Consider the following 18,947-nt stretch of genomic DNA (forward strand, 5'->3'; position numbering starts at 1 on the left):
TACCTTTATTGAGGTCAAGTTCTTCATCATCCTCCTCCTTCTTATGTATCTCTTCTGTACCATCAGTCTTTTCAGTTGATACCCACTGTATTTCTCCACTTGTTTCTTGCCACTCTCCACTCTTATCATGCTGAGTGGTGGGAGCATCTTTGATCAACTCATCTGTTTTACTTTCGGCCAACTGGGCTGCTCGTTCTCGTTCAAGGAATAGCTGATAAAAATTATTTTTGAAGATCATTAAAAAGAGATCATCAACTAACATATATACACCTAAATTCAAGGTTCTGAATTGATTTTAAATATATCACTAACTCTCAAGAAGGCTGTCTGGTAAAAAGAGTGAGTATAAGTAAAAGGTTTTAGTCTATGTCTTACTGAAAACCAAAACAAAACTATAAATGCTGCTAAGACTTAATCAAGTAATCTATTAAATGATGCAGGTATTGTTTCCAAGAATGAAAGTTTCAATTTCCTTTAATTTGGATAATACTAACAAATTCAAGAAAAAAAAAAAAAAAGGACTTAATTAAAAAAAAATTTTTTTTGACCCAGGCAGACTAGATGAGTTAACGAGAAAGGAAGGAAGGACACTGAATTAAACAACATGATGTTGGGGGGGAGAAGCAACATGGGTTCTTTTAAAGAATTTAAGAGATAAACAATCAGCAAAAGTCAAAAGCAAAAGATCTCAGAAAGAACTGGATCTCAACTAACATTGTTAGCATTTTTACCAAGTGAAGTACATAGGAAAAGTTGTAAGTCAAAAGGGAACACACCAGACCAGATGTGGTAGCTCACACCTGTAATCCTAGCACTCTGGGAGACCAAGGTAGGAGGATCGCTTAAGATCAGGAGTTTGAGAACAGCCTGAGCAAGAGACCCTGTCCCTACTAGAAAGAGAAAAATTAGCTGGGGATGGTGGCACAGGCCTGTAGTCCCAGCTACTCAGGGAGCTCAGGCAGGAGGAGTACTTGAGCCCAAGGAGTTTGAGGTTGCTGTCAGCTAGGCTGAAGCCACGGCACTCTAGCCGATGGGTGGGAGAGCACACCAAATTCCTTTCCTTCACTTACTTTATTTTCTCCATGCTGGTACAGTGCTGAACACATAGAAAGCATTGAATATATTCACTTTCATGGTTTGGGAAAAACTCTGAATTACTAGAAAGAACTATCTGAAGATCAAATGCCAAGCAGACCTCAAAAATTTGCTGAATGTATAGAAGAGTGGTATATAAACTTCAAAGACAGCTAGTATATGATAATACCCTTGAGAAAATAAAGTTTAAGCTTTATATAGAAAAGCAATTCTCAAAATTGGTCCAGGAATCTCTGGGAGTCCCCAAGACCCTATCAAGGACTCTGGGAAGTCAAACACACTCATAATAGTATCAGGTCATTAAATATGAAATGTCTTATTTCCTTTAGTATTAAATTTGACAGCTGGTATCTCTGACATTTTCACTTTGACACTTCTTGTTTTATTTTTATTGTGAAGGTACATCTTCATTCTTTCAAATGCATGGTTTCTGGCTTGTGATTATCTTTCAAAAAAATTTTTAGAGCAATTTCTGTGAAACCATGGATAAGTTAAAAATTCGTATTATTTTTAATATGAGTTCCATCACGGAACCAATGCTGCACAGACAGCTCAAAATATTAGCAAACTGTTTGGGAAGGATGAGACTAATGAACACACAGTACATCGATGGCTCCAGAAGTTCTGTTCTGGTGATTTTAATCTTGAAATGAGCCATGTGAGCAACCTGAGACAAAGGCAGATAATGATGAGCTGAAAGCTATAGTGGAAGCGAATCCATCTCAACCTATGCATGAATTAGCAGCAAGGCTTGATGTTACTATCCCAATAATATTGGACCATTTGAAACAAATGGACAAGGTAAAGAAACTGGACAGATGGGTACCCATGAATTAGACAAGTATCAAAAGAGAAATCATCTCCAAGCTTGCCTTTCTTTGCTGTCATGACATAAAGGTGAACCAGTACTATACTGTATCATTACGTGTGATGAAAAACGGATTATTTTTGATAATAGCATGCATTTGGCACAATAGCTGGATAAAGATGAAGTGCTAAAATACAGTCCAAAACTGAATATTCAAAGAAAAGCTAATGGTGTCTGGTTGGTAATCCAGCACTGGTATTATCCACTACAGTTTCATGAAACGTGGTCAATCCATTACAGTGGATGTCTACTGCAACCAATCGGATGAAATGATGAGGATGTTTGCGATTAAGCAGTGAGACCAGACTGGTCAACAGAGACAGGCCAATCCTCTTCCAAGACCACATGTTGCAAAAAACAATGCTGCTCAAACTACAGATGCCGAACTTGGAAACTCTCTGTTATCCACCGTATTCACCAGACCTTGCATCAACTGACTGCCACTACCTCCAAGCTTTGGATCACTTCTTGCAAGGAAAAATCTTCAATTCTCAACAAGCTGTGGAAAACACCTTTCATGATTTCACTGCCACTCACTCTCCAGGCTTCTTCACTACTGGCATAAACAAGCTACTGTTAAGATGGCAAAACTACGCTGACAGTTTAGGCACATACTTTGATTAATTATACTACTTCTTGTTTGAGATATAATAAACTATAACTTTTGATTCAAAATTGGACATTTCACATTTAATGACCTAACACTAAGAGGTCAGGCTGGGCGCGGTGGCTTACGTCTGTAACCCTAGCACTCTGGGAGGTGGAGGCGGGTGGATCGTTTGAGCTCAGGAGTTCAAGACCAGCCTGAGCAAGACCAAGACCCCGTCTCTACTAAAAAACAGAAAGAAATTAACCAGACAACTAAAAATATATAGAAAAAATTAGCCTGGCATGTTGGCACATGCCTGTAGTCCCAACTACTCGGGAGGCTGAGGCAGCAGGATTGCTGGAGCCCAGGAGTTTGAGGTTGCTGTGAGCTAGCTAGGCTAACGCCACGGTACTCTAGCCTGGGCAACAGAGTGAGGCTCTGTCTCAAAAAAAAAAAAAGAGAAAGAAAAAGAAAAGAACCAAAAACTGACAAACCCTAGCAGGTAAAAGAAAGCTAGGCATGATATACAGTGATACCATGAAGAACAAGCCACTTCTACAACACGTAGTATAAAAGAGGAATACTGGACTGCATATACCAAACATTCCCAGGTCAGTCAGACAGCGTAGGAAAATTTGAGACAATTCCTAAACCCACAAACAGGGGTCTCCTGGAGTGTGGGAATACTTTCTGCAGATTAACCCCTACTATGTGAATAATGCAGATCAATCATCTACTTCTTCAAAAACAACTCCTGAAGCCATTGATGGTATATTTTTATTCATTTTAGGTTCCATTAGGCAGGTGCCAGAATGGTTGCAAAACCTCTGGTACAACCATACAAGGGAATACCTACTCAGCAATAATGACATGTGCAAGAATCTGGATAGAACTCAAGGACATATGATTAATGAAAAAAAGTCAAACTCAAAAGGTTATTACATAGGATTCCATTTACATAACATTCTTGAAAAGATAAGACTGGAGATGGAGAACAGATTAGTGGTAGCTAGGAGACAGGGAGGGCCAGCAGGCTTGGTAGTGGGTAGCACAAGGGAATCCTTTTGTGGTGATAGTTCTGTAACTTAGTGTAGTGGTGAGTTTATGAATCTAAACATGGAACAAAACTGCACGAAAGTATGCATGTTACACACACACATAAATGAATGCAGACTAAAATGGTGAAACTGAATAAGGCCTGAAGTTTAGTTAATAGAAATGTAAGAATGTCAAGTTATTGGTTTTGATATTATACTACAGTAATATATCACTATTAGACGAAGCTAGGTAAAGAGTAAATGGGGGGCCGGGCGTGGTGGCTCATGCCTGTAATCCTAGCACTCTGGGAGGCCGAGGCGAGTGGATCACTCGAGGTCAGGAGTTCGAGACCAGCCTGAGCAAGAATGAGACCCCGTCTCTACTAAAAATAGAAAGAAATTATATGGACAACTAAAATATATATATACAAAAAATTAGCCGGGCATGGTGGCACATGCCTGTAGTCCCAGCTACTTGGGAGGCTGAGGCAGTAGGATCGCTTAAGCCCAGGAGTTTGAGGTTGCTGTGAGCTAGATTGACGCCACGGCACTCACTCTAGCCCGGGCAACAGAGTGAGACTCTGTCTCAAAAAAAAAAAAAAAAAAAGAGTAAATGGGAATCTTTGTACTATTTTTTTGCAACTTCCTGTGAGTCTACACTCATCTCAAAATAAAAAGCTTAAAAACAGAATAAATTACACAAGAAAAAAATGTTTCTTTTAGCAGAAATATAAATCAATGAGTAAATGAGGTCTACAAAGAAAAAATAGCCTATTATTACCAATTATTGTTAGTAAATTACTACTACTGTTTAGCTATTAAGTACCATAATAATTTATCACTGGTTTCACATATAATTTTTCATAACTAAGGACTAAAATTTCAAGGCTATTCAAGACTGATTATTCTGAATCCTAGGAAAAAAGCCTAGGGATTACATCTCATCTACGGTCAACACTCGATTATACATAACAGAGAAGAATAAGAGGATAATGAAAAATTAAGACTTTAAATGGCTCAAAGAAAACGGTCTCTTCCCAGGATTTCTCATGCTCAGCCACTTTGTCACTTTTCGTACTGGTTAAAGAACAGGTGACAAAGCATTAACAGTGTTCTGGACACAGACCAGACCAGTAAGTAAATACTAGAGGACTGGATGGGATGGAGCTGGATTCCCAATTTGATTCGTAAAACAAGTGAACCTTGTGAACACTTCTAGAGGAATGATTACAATAGCCGAGTAAAGCCAGTGTACCTCTTACTGGTCTACAGAGAAATTGTACCACATTTTTAATTGGTTAATAATACTGGTTAAAATAAAGTTTCATCCTGGAAACTATGAATATTTAAGAACTGGTCAGGTCTAAAAGACATTCCCTCCCTATCCCAGCAAAGATATGCTTCAGAAGTTCTAAATTAAAAAAATAAAACAAAAAAAGGGAAGGGAGATAAAAGGGCACAATTGCTAAAGGAATTGGAAGATGCAACAAACTATAGGTGTTTGTTTTTTTAAGTTGATGCTTACCTGCACTAAAGCCTGAACGGCATGAACTTGTCCAGCTATCCTTAAACTATCATCTCCTTCTCCACTACAGAAAGAAGAATCAAAAGAACACGATGTTTCCATGTTGACAAGACAGTGCCGATTCCGAGCACTATACTCCACCAGATTTATCAGTAGACCTAAGCCCTACAAAAATTTTAAAAGATACATATTACCACAGGTGAGAACTTAAAACAAATGAACACAATATGTGTAATTTTTATTGGCAGCTTACAAAAACCTGTTATTCAGTGTTTTAACCTCTGAAATATGGCTAAAAACCATTATGTAACATAAGAAAGATTCCAAAAGAACCATTCCTTTGGTTTTTAATCACCTGTTAGTTTCCATACTTTTTATTGTTACACAGAGTCCTTCACAATTGTCTTTTGTACGATAAGAGGTACGTTCATACAAAATTTATCAGTACAATCCCACAACATACTAAACAACTGGTTCTTAAACTAAGATGAATGTTTTCATCATACTAGATAAAATACACATTTTTGAAACAGTCATTTCAACTTACCAGCACTCGAATATCAAATCTCTGCTCCTGAGGTAGGTACTTTGGAACCTGAAGCACACAGTTCATTGCTGTGCCTATGAGGCCATCCTGTTCTCCTGTTTTGGTGCTGCCCCACTCTGACATAAGAAATGGAAATACAAAAATTGTTACTGATTCTTTCTTATGAAAATAATAAACCAGTATTTATTAAAATGGATATTAACTTAGGATTATATAGTTATTCTTTTATTGAAATACACGGTTGATACTTCTGGGCCAAGCTACTAGGCTAGTTCTAAAATTACCAACTCCTGGCCGGGTGTAGTGCCTCATGCCTGTAATCCTACCACTTCAGGAGGCTGAGGTGGAAGGATCGCTTGAGGCCAGGAGTTTGAGTCTAGCCTGAGCAAGGGCAAGACCCCATCTCTACCATAAACAGAAAAATTAGCTGGGCGTGGTGGTGTGTGCCTAATAGTCCCAGCTACATGGGAGGCTGAGGCAGGAGGATCCCTTGAGCCCAGAAGTGTGAGGTTACAGCGACCCACTGCACTGTAGCCCAGAGACAGAGCAACACTCGGTCTCAAAAAACAAAACAAACAAAAAAAACCACAACAACAAAGTTAAAATTATCAACTCCTAAAAGCAGTCTAAACCTACATATGGGTAAGTCAAGTACATTATGGTAGTTAAAAAAATCACTACATTGGGCAGGCCCAGTGACTCATGCCTGTAATCCTAGCACTCTGGGAGGCCGACATGGGAGCATCACTTAAGGTCAGGAGTTCACGACCAGGCTGAGCAAGAGCCAGACAGCCGTCTCTACAAAAAACAGAAAACTTAGCCAGGCCTGGTGGTGCACACCTGTAGTCCCAGCCACTGGGAAGGCTGAGGCAGGAGGATTGCTTGAGCCCAGGAATTTGAGGTTGCTGTGAGCTAGGCTGATGCCATGGTACTCTAGCCCGGGCAATAGAGTGAGACTCTGTCTCAAAAAAATAAAAATAAAAATATTACTACGTCAAGAAAAGAAATAAAGGGGACTAATTTGTTTTTACATGTAATATACAACCTTTCAATGAGAAAATACTACTTACCATTATCATTAGTTAAATTGAGCAACACCCCAATGATGGCTCTCATGCAGTCCTCCACTGCTTTGCCCACATGGTTAGTTACATTCTGGTGAGGCAGAGGCTTACTGTCAGCTAAACATATGCTGTCTTCAGCACGGTTATACTGCTGAATCAGTTCTTCACAATGCTGTAATGCTCTTAAAAGAAAATAAAATGTGGACTATTATGGTAAATAATAATAGTACACAATAAATTTCTACTTACTTGAACCTAAATGCTGTCTGATTAAATCTCATTTTATTTTGCAAAATACGATATAATTTTAAAAATTTCTCTAACAAAAGGTAAAATTAAAACTCATGGCAATAGTTTATATCTGTACTAACTACAACTACCACTAGTAAACTCTTTATTTCCCTGGAATTGTCCCCCATTTTACTGATCTCTACAATACAACAGACAGACCACCACCCTTCCTCAAATAGGTAAACCTTTAAGAGCTAATGCTGGACACCTCTGACTCTCGTTTAGATATTCTTCATTTAGAAAGCAAGTTCTTAGAAGGTAGGGATTGTTATATATACTAATATTACATAATAAATAACCTTGTAAAGATAGGTATTAAATACTTCATATGCATTAGAGCAAATCATTATTTTTGAACTAGAAGTCACTCAAACCAACATGTCTCCTGGCAGCCATCCAAGGGTATATACTGAGCTGCATCCAAGCAAGGTCTCTCAAGATACTACCCCAAATAACAAGGAAATATAACCCTTAAACTGGTCTAGTATTTCTAAAGAATCTCTTTAAATCACCAAGACCACTAATTTAAGTCTAATGAAAATCAAGTAAGCTGACTCTGTCAAGTTGATTCTTTAGGTATTAATATTATATGCCATACAAAACCATTAAAGAAATCCACACCATATCTAATCCACCCCTAGCTGCCCTTTAGAATGCTGAGGAAATTCTATAAGGTTCCTAACCCTTTGTTTAGGAAGGTGTTCCTCATGACTAACCTAAAATAATTTTTTTTGATGTTTGGGAATGTTGGCCAGAATTACCATGCTGTTATTTATAACTCACTGTCTTTAATACTGGGCTAAACTGTGGCTTCGAAGGTAGGGGGAGGTTCAGCATATACTATTTAATCTATCACTATGCTATCTATGCATAAATTGTGGTTCTACTGAAAAGCTCAAATAGCTACATGAATGCTCTTTCACAAATATCCAATTCTGACCTCTCCTGCCACTTCCAAGACATTTGACCTAAATTTCCTAATCACAATCAAAGAGCTAAAACCTGTCATATTGAATTCCTCTTTTTACAAGGCACTTGTCATGGTTTCTGAAGTATACAAGAGACCTTTTAAAATCAGAAACAATATATATAATTATTTGTCAATTTAAAAAATAAAAAATAATATAAAATCAGAAACAGATTTAATTTTTAAGAGCATTCTTTGGAAAGGCAGAATAAAATATGGTAATAAAACAAGTGGAATGTATGCATTAAGAGTACTAATTGTGATATAAAATTTTCACATGCAAGACAAATGAAGAGATGGAGAAGAAATCTACAAATTTAAAAAATCTACTGGTAAGTTTGAGACTACTGGTAATTTAAGATTATTAGAAATTTGAATACTGACTAAACATATTAAGCAATTAATAATTTATATCCTGTGAAAAATGGTATCATGCTTATATTTTTTAAAAGAGTCCTTTTACAACATATACTCAAGTATTTATAGATGAAATAATAATGACATCTGGATTTGCTTCAAAATAATACAGGAGGGGGAGTGCACAGGGTTACAGACAGAAATAAAACTGGCCATGATAACTTTTTTTTATGATGGGGAAAGTGAAGAAGGGGGTTTAATTTCCTTTTTTTTTTTTTTTTTTTTATTTATTAAGACAGAATCTCAGTCTGTCACCCTGGGTAGAATGCAGTGGTGTCATCAGAGCTCACTGCAACCTCAAACTCCTGGATTAAACGATCCTCCTGCCACAGCCTCCAAGTAGCTGGGACTACAGGTGCGTGCCATGATGCCCAGCTAATTTTTCTATTTTTAGTAGAGATGAGGTCTCACTCTTGCTCAGTCTGGTCTTGAACTCCTGAGCTGAAGCAATCCTTCCACCTTGGCCGCCCAGAGTGCTAGGATTACAGGCGTGAGCCACAGCACCAGGCCCAAAATTGATAATTAAACTGAGTAAAGTGTGTATAACAGTTTATTATACTATTTTGTCTATTTTTGAAATTCTCCAAAATAAGAGGTTAAAAAAAATAGATAAAATGGAGTCAGACTGCTGTGGGCCTTTCATAAGGCCCACTTCTTAAGAAAATTGCACATGTATCCAAAGATAATAAGGGATCAAAGAGATCTAGGGTAAATGATTATTTTTCCGAAGTAGAGATTTGGAGAAAGTTAACTCCATGTGGTATTGTGCTGGATAGACTAAAGACCAGAGAACTAGGGCAGGGATACCAAGAACTAGGACAGAGATATCAGGAAGAGGCTGCTGTAATAAGGTAGAACCAGGACTAGAGACGTACTTGGGAATTTTACATGCACTGAGGTGATAATATTAGCCTAATTGTGATGAAAATTGGGCAAGGAGAAAGTGGAATGAGAGAAACTACATATAGATCTGGAAAAACAAGCATTAATATAAAGGGCAGAAGAAGAAGGCTAGAAAAGTCCACTTGTAACAAAAAAAAGATTAATGCTTTTTGTTTACTATATATCAAGCATTGTTCTAGGCTTTACATATTAACTAATTTAAGTCATTAACATAATATGCATAATACACAAGAGATACTTTAAAATTATTTAAAATTCTAAAATGTTTTATATACATATATTTAATATACACTATTTTAAAATCTATTATATATAATATGTAAATATACATTAAGTCATTTTATTGTAGCAACAATCATAAGTGGCTCAGATATAATTATTAAACCCCTTGTAAAGAACTTGTAGCAAGTAAGTGACTTGTCCATAGTTATACAGCTGAAGTTAAAAAACTGGAATCCACACCCAATCATTTTGGCAACCAAAATCTGTACTCTTTAACTTTTGCTCCATAATGTACTCTGATTCACGGAACTCAATAGAGCATTTTCTGGAGAAAGGTAATGCAAGTTTACTTCTGTTATGGTCAATCCAAGTGTTTTAAATAAATAATATGTTAGATTTTAGAAAAACTTACCTAGCTGATGAAACAATGAGTTGTGAATCTTTATATGCTATCAAGTAGCTTTGATTCTCTGGATTATGCACTGTTACCTAAAAGGGAAAAATGTAATTGTGGCAATCCATAACTTTCATTCACTCATATAATACCACATTCTGCCCGGTGCCCTAAAACAGGGGTCCCCAATCTATGGTGAGTTGCATAATTATGTATTACAATGTAATAATAATACAAATAAAGTACACAATAAATGTAATACACTTGAAACATCCCCAAACCATTCCCCCACCCAGTCCCTGGTCTATGGAAAAATTGTCTTCCATGAAAATGGTCCCTGGTGCCAAAAAGGTTGGGGAACACTGCTGGTGGCCTAAAAGACACAAAGATGAGGAAAAAATAGCCCTTGTTCTCTAATGGAATGACTTCACAACCCATGTGTTCCAGGATGTAAAATAGGAGAGCTTTAGTACAAAATTAAGACCACTATTATAATTGCTCATTCATAATTAATGTATTCTATACTCTAGATTCACTGTAACGCATTACTGAAAGTAATTCTGACATTACTTTCAATGTCACAAAAGAGCAGTCCTCAACTTATAAACAAACAAATAAGTTAAAGTTCATAAGTGAATTGACTTAGAATATATTTTTACAAAAGAGCAATATCTACTATGTAATGTACCTGAAGCACTCTAAAATAAAGAAGGAACAATTTCATCTATGCCAGCAGCATTTAACTGACACTACATTATTTTCACCACAGATGTTGTAACTAATCTAACCTGGTCAACAACCTATGCATTCTGAAATTCACTGGCAGTATAAAATCTAATCTATACCGAACTGTGTTAAGTTATTCATAAAAGCCAAAGAACAAAATATACTTAATGCAATTCAACAGTATCATTCTCTAAAGCAAAATATTATAACAAGCTATGCCTACAATCTGCTAAATAAAGAAAATGCTCATTAATTAAAAAACAAACAAAAGCTGATTTTATTTAAACATTGTCTTTTGCAAACAAGTTAAAGCAGGCAGAAATTCACATTAGGGAAAGAATAAAGTTTTGCACATATAAGCAAACTTGACATTTTATTTGGAACAATAATATAGGTAGTCTTAAAATATAAACCTCATTTAACTTGTTCATTAACAACTGGTTGTTCAATGCATTGCAAATTCAATTTGGAAAAACAAAGGTGAAACCCTATATACAATATTTGGCACTCTCTCTCTCGCATACACACTATCACAATTATGACTGAATAATTTTCTCCAAATAGCTGTCCATACTTACACTTTCTAAAACTCGTAAACATCTCTCTGCTCCCCATAAGGAGGCTACTAGTTTCTCTTCATCCTCATCTCTACTTAAATGATCCACACATTCTTTAACTAGGTGGAAAAAAATGGACACAAGTTAGTATCTATCACCTCAACACTTACCCCTGAGCTAACATTAAAAGCAATCTGTACACATAATATGAACAGAGCATCTCTGAACATTACTCTAGGTTTCATACTGTGAGACTCTGCAATGTATCATACTGTATACATAATTTATTTCCATAACTCCCAATACCAAAGTGTTAATAACCTCTTCTTTAAAAGTGAGAGATTTGCAGGATGCTACTAGAATAGATCTTTTCAACCTTATATAATTATTTTTTGTAGTATGTGAATATTTTTTCAGGCTTTAAATAACATATAAAAATGTTATACATGTGCATATCATACCTTTATCTACAATATGATCCAGACCACCCAAAAGCCGGAGTTCTTCTTTAAACCAGTCTCCTGCTCGTTTGGAAGTGAGAGACAGTAATGTCTCCATAGCTAAATGTCCAGTCTAAAAATCAGAAGCATCATTAACGAATATTTACTCTTAGTAATAATTCTGAGGCAATTCTAGAGATTTTTCTCTTTACAAATATTCACTATATACTATCAAAACATAGGGGTTTTTTTAATAGAATAGTGTTACAAGTAAAATTCAACTTGGCCAGGAGTGGTGGCTCACGCCTGTAATGCTAGCACTCTTGAGAGGCCAAAGCAAGAAGATTGCTTGAGGTCAGGAGCTCAAGACCAGCCTCAGCAAGAGGGAGAACCAGTCTCTACTAAAAATAGAAACAAATTAACTAGGCAACTAAAAATAGAAAAAAATCAGCATGCCTGTAGTCCCAGCTACTCAGGAGGCTGAGGCAGGAAGATCACTTCAGCCAAAATTTGAGGTTGCTGTGAGCTATGATGATGCAACAGCACTCTAGCCCAGGCAACAGAGCAAAACTCTGTCACCAAAAAAAAAAAAATTTTTAAACTAATTTAATTTTATCAGAATAGTCTATGTTGAACAAATGATTTTAACCACACAGCTTGTTTTCATAGAGAAAACTTGTTATTAAAAGTAGTTTACCATTTGTCAGTTCAATATAATATATACAGGTACTATTATTTCCACAGTACAGAGGCTCCGGTGGGACACTATTGTATCAAAGTGTACACAAATTTAAACTGTAAATCAATATATCAGGGCCAGGTACTGTGGCTCTCGCCTGTAATCCCAGCACTTTGGGAGGACTATGTAAAGCCAGGGGTTCAAGACCAGGGCAACAAAGCAAGATCCCATCTCCACAAAAAATTAACAACAACGAAAAATCAGCCACACATACTGGCATGTGCCTCTAGTCCTAGCTGCTCAGGAGGCTGAGCTGGGAGGATCTCTTGAGCCTAGGAGGAGGAGTTCAAGGCTGTTGAGAGCTATGATTGCCCCACTACACTCCAGCCTGGATGACAGAGCGAGACCTCTCATTCAATCAATGAATAAATAAATTCTATACATATAAGATTAAGACAAAAGATGTAACAAGTAACACTCCCAGGAACAAAGTGTGAGAGTGACAGTTGCCCTGAATCTTCAAAACCACGTGTTACTACTTTAAATTTTTTCCCAAGGGTACAAAATAAGTTATTGCTTATATTTTTTCTGAGTACAGTAAACCTGAAAATTTTTTCACAGATTTATTAGTTAGCTGTATTTCTTCTACTACAAGACCCCTGTTCACTATTCTTTCCTTATTTTCCTAAAAGGTTGTCTTTTCTTATTGTTCAGTATATTTTCTCATCTATTCTGCATACAAATCTTTTGTTCATTTTAGTGTTGCATACTGACTGGCCTTAAACTTTATACTGTAGGGTTGGCAGCTTGGATATTCAACATGGGGCGGTAACCAATGGTGACAAAATTATATATAAATAAGTAAGGCTTCAGGCCCACCACTAGAGGGAGCAAAAAAAGAGCCATATTTATAACCAGATTAGTTTTTTTCTCTTTGACATTCTATTGTTTTTCTTTTTCAAAGCATACGGCCATCTCCCAATAAAGAGCAATCTGGCTCCTGTGGAACTTCAGCATGACAAAAGAAATGCTTTAATTAGCAAAGATGGAAAAGACCCCTTTTTCTTCCCAAAGCTTCTGCCCTTCAAAATATGCTAGTTTATGGCCAGTGCGGTGGCTCAGGCCTGTAATCCCAGCACTCTAGGAGGCTGAGGCGGGAGGATCGCTTGAGCCCAGGAGTTTGAGGTTGCTGTGAGATAGGCTGTGCCACTGCACTCTAGCCCGGGCAACAGAGTGAGACTCTGTCCTTGCTGCACCCCACCCCAAAGAAAGAAGCTAGTTTACATTAAGTCCTCTTGACCTATTTGGAACTGCATATAATTTAGATATTTAAAAATATAAACAACAGATATTACCAGTGAAAATCTTAGTATTACAGATTTAGAAGAGATCTAGAAGATTTCAGTCTATTTTTTTTTAAGTTGGTATCCAAGGTGGCAAATACAGAACCAGAATCCAATACTTCAAGAACAGATTCATTCTGTCCCTCAAAGAGTAATTAGACTGGTTCAGGTGTATCAGCTCATGAGTCACAGTAATAAAGCTGAAATCTGGTAGGGCAATCTTTAGAAAGAAAGGTGACAGAAATCTGATATTAACATAGTAAAAATTCATATATTTTATGATAAAAAGGGATGTTATTGTTTGTTTCTATTGGTATAAAAAGGAATCTTTGATATTTTAGTCTTTATTCAGTATACTATAAGCTAGCATTTAAAAACAGTCTACTATTCAAGCATTTTATATGAAAACTTGAAAAGTCTTCCAAGAGTTAAAGCACAATTCATTAATCAGAACATTACACTGCAATTATTAGCTCTCAGATATTTTAATTCTAGCTAAAAATTCTGTCTTAATTATAATACAGTCATACTCCACATGATGATGCTTTGGGCAACAACAAACGACATTTAACAGTGATCCCATAAGACTATAATGGAGATGAAAAATTCTTAGTCTAACAACATCGCAGCGTAATGTGTTACTCATGTGTTTGTGATGATGCAGGGAAAAACAAACCTACTGCGCTGCCAGTCATATGCAAGTATAGCACATACAATTATGTACAGTACCTAATACTTGATAATAAACAACTATATTACAGGTTTATGTATTTACTATACTACACTTTTTATGATTATGGTAGAGTGTACTCCTACATATACTAAAAAAAAAGTTCATTGTTAAATAGCCTCAGGCAGGTCCCTTCAGGGAGTATTTCAGAATGCACTGTTATCATAAAAGATGAGAGCTCCATGCATGCTATGGCCCCTGAGAACCTTCCTGTGAAACAAAATGTGGAGGTGATGACAGTGATATTGATAATCTTGACCCTGTATGGGCCTAGGCTAATTTTAACTAAAAAGTTTAAACAGTAAAATAAATAATTTTAAAAATACAAAAAAGCTTTTAGAATAAGGATATAAAGAAAACATGTTTATGCAGCTGTACATGTTTGTGTTTTAAGCTAAGTGTTATTACAAAAGAGTAAAAAAGTTAAATTTAGTGTAGCATTGAGTATTCAGTGTTCATAAAGTCTGCAGTAGTCTGTAGTAATGGCCTAGGCCACTCCCCACTTACTCACTGACTCACCCAGAGCAACTTCCAGTCTTGCAAGTTCCATTCATGATAAGTACCTCTACAGGTGTACCATTTTTTATCCTTAATACTGTATTTTTGCTAAACTTTTTCTATGTTTAAATACACAAATACTTACCAGCACTGTGTTACAATTGCCTACATTACTCAGTACACTAACAGGCTGTCCAGGTTTATAGCTGTTATACCATATAATCTAGGTGTGTAGTAAGATATACCATCTAAATCTGTGTAAACTGCACTCTACGATGTTGCACAACGATGAAATCACCCAACAATGCATTTTCAGAACATATCCCTATCATTAAGTGACACATGAATGTATTACTATTTTAAATTCTCTCTCCATGGCACATCAGCAGTACCAACATATTTCAAGGAAAAAGTTAAGCAACTAATGTAACAAACAAAACTAATGTGTAGGGCATATTCACTGTACAAAATAATGTGCTAAATTTACTGTACAATTTAAAATAAATATAATAAGCAAGAATAGCTAATATTAGTGAGAACAAAAGAGGCATTCTAAGATGAGCAGTAGTACTCTAGTTATTCTATTTTATTTTATTTTATTTTAGAGACAGAGTCTCACTCTGTTGCCCAGGGTATAATGCAATGGTATCATCTTAGCTCACTGCAACCTCAAACTCTTGGGCTCAAGCGATCCTCCTGCCTCAGCCTCCCAAGTAGCAGGGTCTACAGGCTCGTGGCACCACGCCCAGCTAATTTTTCTATCTTTGGTAGAGACAGGGTCTCACTCTTGGCTCAAGCTGGTATGGAACTCCTAAACTCAAGCGATCCTCCTGCCTCAGCTTCCCAGAGTGCTAGAGTGCTCTGGTTTTAATTATGTGAGTAAACTAATACAATGTAGGAAAGTTTTTATACTGGTATTTACCTCCTAATAAATTCAACAGAACATAGAGCAAATTCAGTGATCAGATTTATCACCATGTTCTTTAACAGTGAACACCTGAAATGAATCTCAAAGTTGAACAATATACAAGACAAATAATAGAAGTACATTCATCCAATTATGCAGCAAATAAAAATTACAGGCTCAGATTTACTCTCATGAAAAAATTAGTAAACATCATAAAATGTTGAAAGTAAAAAATTACAAATATGGGTTGGTTTGTTTCTTTGGAGACAGAGTCTCACTCTGTCCCCCTGACTAGAGTGCAATAGCATCATCATAGCTCACTGCAACCTCAAACACCTAGGCTCAAGCCATCCTCCTGCCTCAGTCTACTAAGTAGCTGGGACTACAGGCGTGTGCAACCACACCCGGTTAATTTTTTCTATTTTTAGTAGAGACAGGGTCTCACTCTTGCCCAAGCTGGTCTCAAACTCCAGACTTCAAGCGATCCTCCCACTTAGTGTTAGGATTACAGCCATGAGCCACCTTGCTCAGCCACAGATATGTTTTAAAGGTAGTACACATGAAGTATGGTAACATGGAGAGATCACTGTGTCATCTGAGCACAATAGCTATTTCCCTCAATTTTATAAAGGGAAAAGTGCTAAATATATATCAGTTTTATATCTTGCCTTTTTTAAAGTTAACTTGCTTTCCCCACCTCCCAGAATCTATTACAAATCTACCTTAATTCAATAAAGCAATAGCCTTAAGTCGTATCTGGCTAGCACAAGCATTCCATCAATTTTTGCAGCAAATGCTACACTCTTAAGTAGGCAATAGAAAAAATGTTTATATTAGTTTTGATGTTGGAAATGTCTGAAAACCAAGTTATTATATGATAAATAATCTTATTTTTTCAAAACCTAGTAACCAATGGATTATTGATTCCACAAGTAAAAAGGCCAAAAGAAAGCAGAACTGGAATCAAGCACAAGCAGCACGACCACCTTAAACTGGGGAGTTGTGTTGAGCATAAGGGTAGCCACTGGCCATGTCTCTATTAGGATGGACACTGCACCCAGGAAAGGGAGGTAACCAGGACTCTTCCCTCCGAATCTTTGGGGTTGTTCAAGTCCCTTGAAGCACTTAGTCAGACACCCTGAGATACTGTGGAATAAACAAAAGCTTGCTCATTGAAAATGGCCCTTGCAAATCCTTTGGAATTTTTATTCCTGAAACCCACAGAGAATAAGAATTCAAATTCCTAATAGCCTAAATGTAGTTTCTACAATTTAAACGAAAAAAACTCTAGACAAAGATTAGGCAAAACACAATAGAAAATTTACATATTGGCCAAAAACCTAAATACAGAGGAGCTAGTTTAGGAATTTCAGGTGGGGAATGAAAATATGTTCACAACTACACCTTACAAGAATTTGCCAAATTGTAAACCAAGGCTATGAAAAGTTAAATGATTTATCCCAAGTCACACAGCTGTTGTGACTAATCAAAGCATGAAAGTAACTTTCATCTTACAGTGGAAGGAAGGAAGAAGGAACCTACCGTTATATTTTCTAGATCAAGATGCTTGTTGTGCACAGTTTCACAGAGTCTTCGGATTTTTTCTTTAATTTTGTTCATGTCTTTTTCATTCAGTAGCTTTGCTGATGAAGCATCTTGCTCCAGTTCTAAAAGTCGAATCATTAGATCTAAGCTAGCTCTATCAAGATCCATGTTCAAGCGATCTCTACTCAGTATGTACATAAGGGCAGCTGTACAAAGGGATAGATTCTTCAAAAGACCAAAAAAGAAAAGGGAAAAAGTTCATGTAAGCAATTACTGACAATCTTAGGAAATAAGATTGTTATTAACTTTTTATTTTTTTGGAGACAGAGTCTTGCTTTTTTGCCCTGGCTAGAGTGCAGTGGTGTCATTGTAGCTCACTGAAACCTCAAGCTCCTGGGCTCAGGCAATCCTCCTGCCTCAGCCTTCCCAGTAGCCGGGACTACAAGCTCTCACCACAACCAGCTAATTTTTCTATTTTTAGTAGAGATGAGGTCTCATTCTTGCTCAGGCTGGTCTTGAACTCCTGAGCTCAAGTGAACCTCCCGCCTCAGCCTCACAGAGTGGTAGGATTAAGGCGTGGAGCCACTGTGCCCAGCCTGTTACTGACTTTTGTTTACAAGTTAAAACACCTAAAACTGTTATCGCTGACCATGTTGGAAACCTTGAAAATGTTTTAGTCAGAGGTCCCCTTAAAATATTCTAGGACAACATGGTTAACTGATTAACAGATAAATAGCTATTGCTTAAAATTTTCCTTTCTATGGACCTTCGCTACATGAATACCCCAAAGCTGAAAGAATATAAGATGAATTGCATATTTCTTTGGCCATTTTGGGCTAAATGAAGAGTTTATAGAAATGTTTTACTGCTCACGTGTACATGCATGCTCTCGCTATACTTATACACACACACACACACACACACACACACACGCACCCTATTATCATATACTTCATGATATAGTAGTCAAATTTTAGTTTAAAAGCCATAATATAAATTTGTTTTAAAATCTGCATTAAAAACTTAGCATATATTTACATCAGCATATAATCTAGGATACTGAAATGAACATATTTGCATTCATTTCTTTAAAATAAACCAATGAAGTCTGGTTGAACCAAGTAACTAAAAAAAAAATTAATAAAACATGCTTTCAAAATCACATCAGATGGTTAGCATACTATGTTTATAATAGGTACTTCGATCTATAAGTACACAAGTACCTTCAGATAAATGTTAATATAACAAAAAGGTCTTATGTTTGGGATATTCCAACATTTGAGATTTTCTGTACTTATTTCAGTGAACAAAAACACAACTATCTAAAGATTTAAACTCTGTGCCCTCAAAAGTAGAAGAACTTCAGACTAGGTGTCTGGTTAAATGTTTACATAGCAAATTATTTTTGGAAATTAGGATGCCATAGCAAAGGCCACAGCAAAAATATACTTAGGACATCTAAAAACACCACTATTGATAATGATTAGCAATAATAATTACTTTCTTCTAACTGTGGACAATGTTAAATCTACCTTTTGTCATATATGCTTTATTATTAAGGTAAAGTGTCAAAGGCAAGGAAAATGAAGAATTTATATACTTT

At 36.5% G+C, this 18,947-nt stretch overlaps 1 protein-coding gene across 1 annotated transcript in view; it reads right to left on the reverse strand.

Moving 5' to 3' along the window:
- WAPL (WAPL cohesin release factor) overlaps positions 1 to 18,947 on the reverse strand; it is an 83,806-nt gene that overhangs the window by 10,409 nt on the left and 54,450 nt on the right. The window contains exons 9-16 of the mRNA XM_069460007.1: positions 17,342 to 17,569; positions 11,664 to 11,775; positions 11,224 to 11,321; positions 9,938 to 10,014; positions 6,732 to 6,907; positions 5,662 to 5,777; positions 5,115 to 5,279; positions 4 to 211 (exon numbers count right to left, since the gene is read on the reverse strand). Of these exons, the coding sequence (XP_069316108.1) occupies positions 4 to 211; positions 5,115 to 5,279; positions 5,662 to 5,777; positions 6,732 to 6,907; positions 9,938 to 10,014; positions 11,224 to 11,321; positions 11,664 to 11,775; positions 17,342 to 17,569 (1,180 nt within the window). The remainder of the gene's footprint in view (positions 1 to 3; positions 212 to 5,114; positions 5,280 to 5,661; positions 5,778 to 6,731; positions 6,908 to 9,937; positions 10,015 to 11,223; positions 11,322 to 11,663; positions 11,776 to 17,341; positions 17,570 to 18,947) is intronic.

This window comes from Eulemur rufifrons, chromosome 28, assembly GCF_041146395.1.
Source record: "Eulemur rufifrons isolate Redbay chromosome 28, OSU_ERuf_1, whole genome shotgun sequence".
In the NCBI taxonomy this organism is placed as follows: Eukaryota; Metazoa; Chordata; class Mammalia; order Primates; family Lemuridae; genus Eulemur; species Eulemur rufifrons.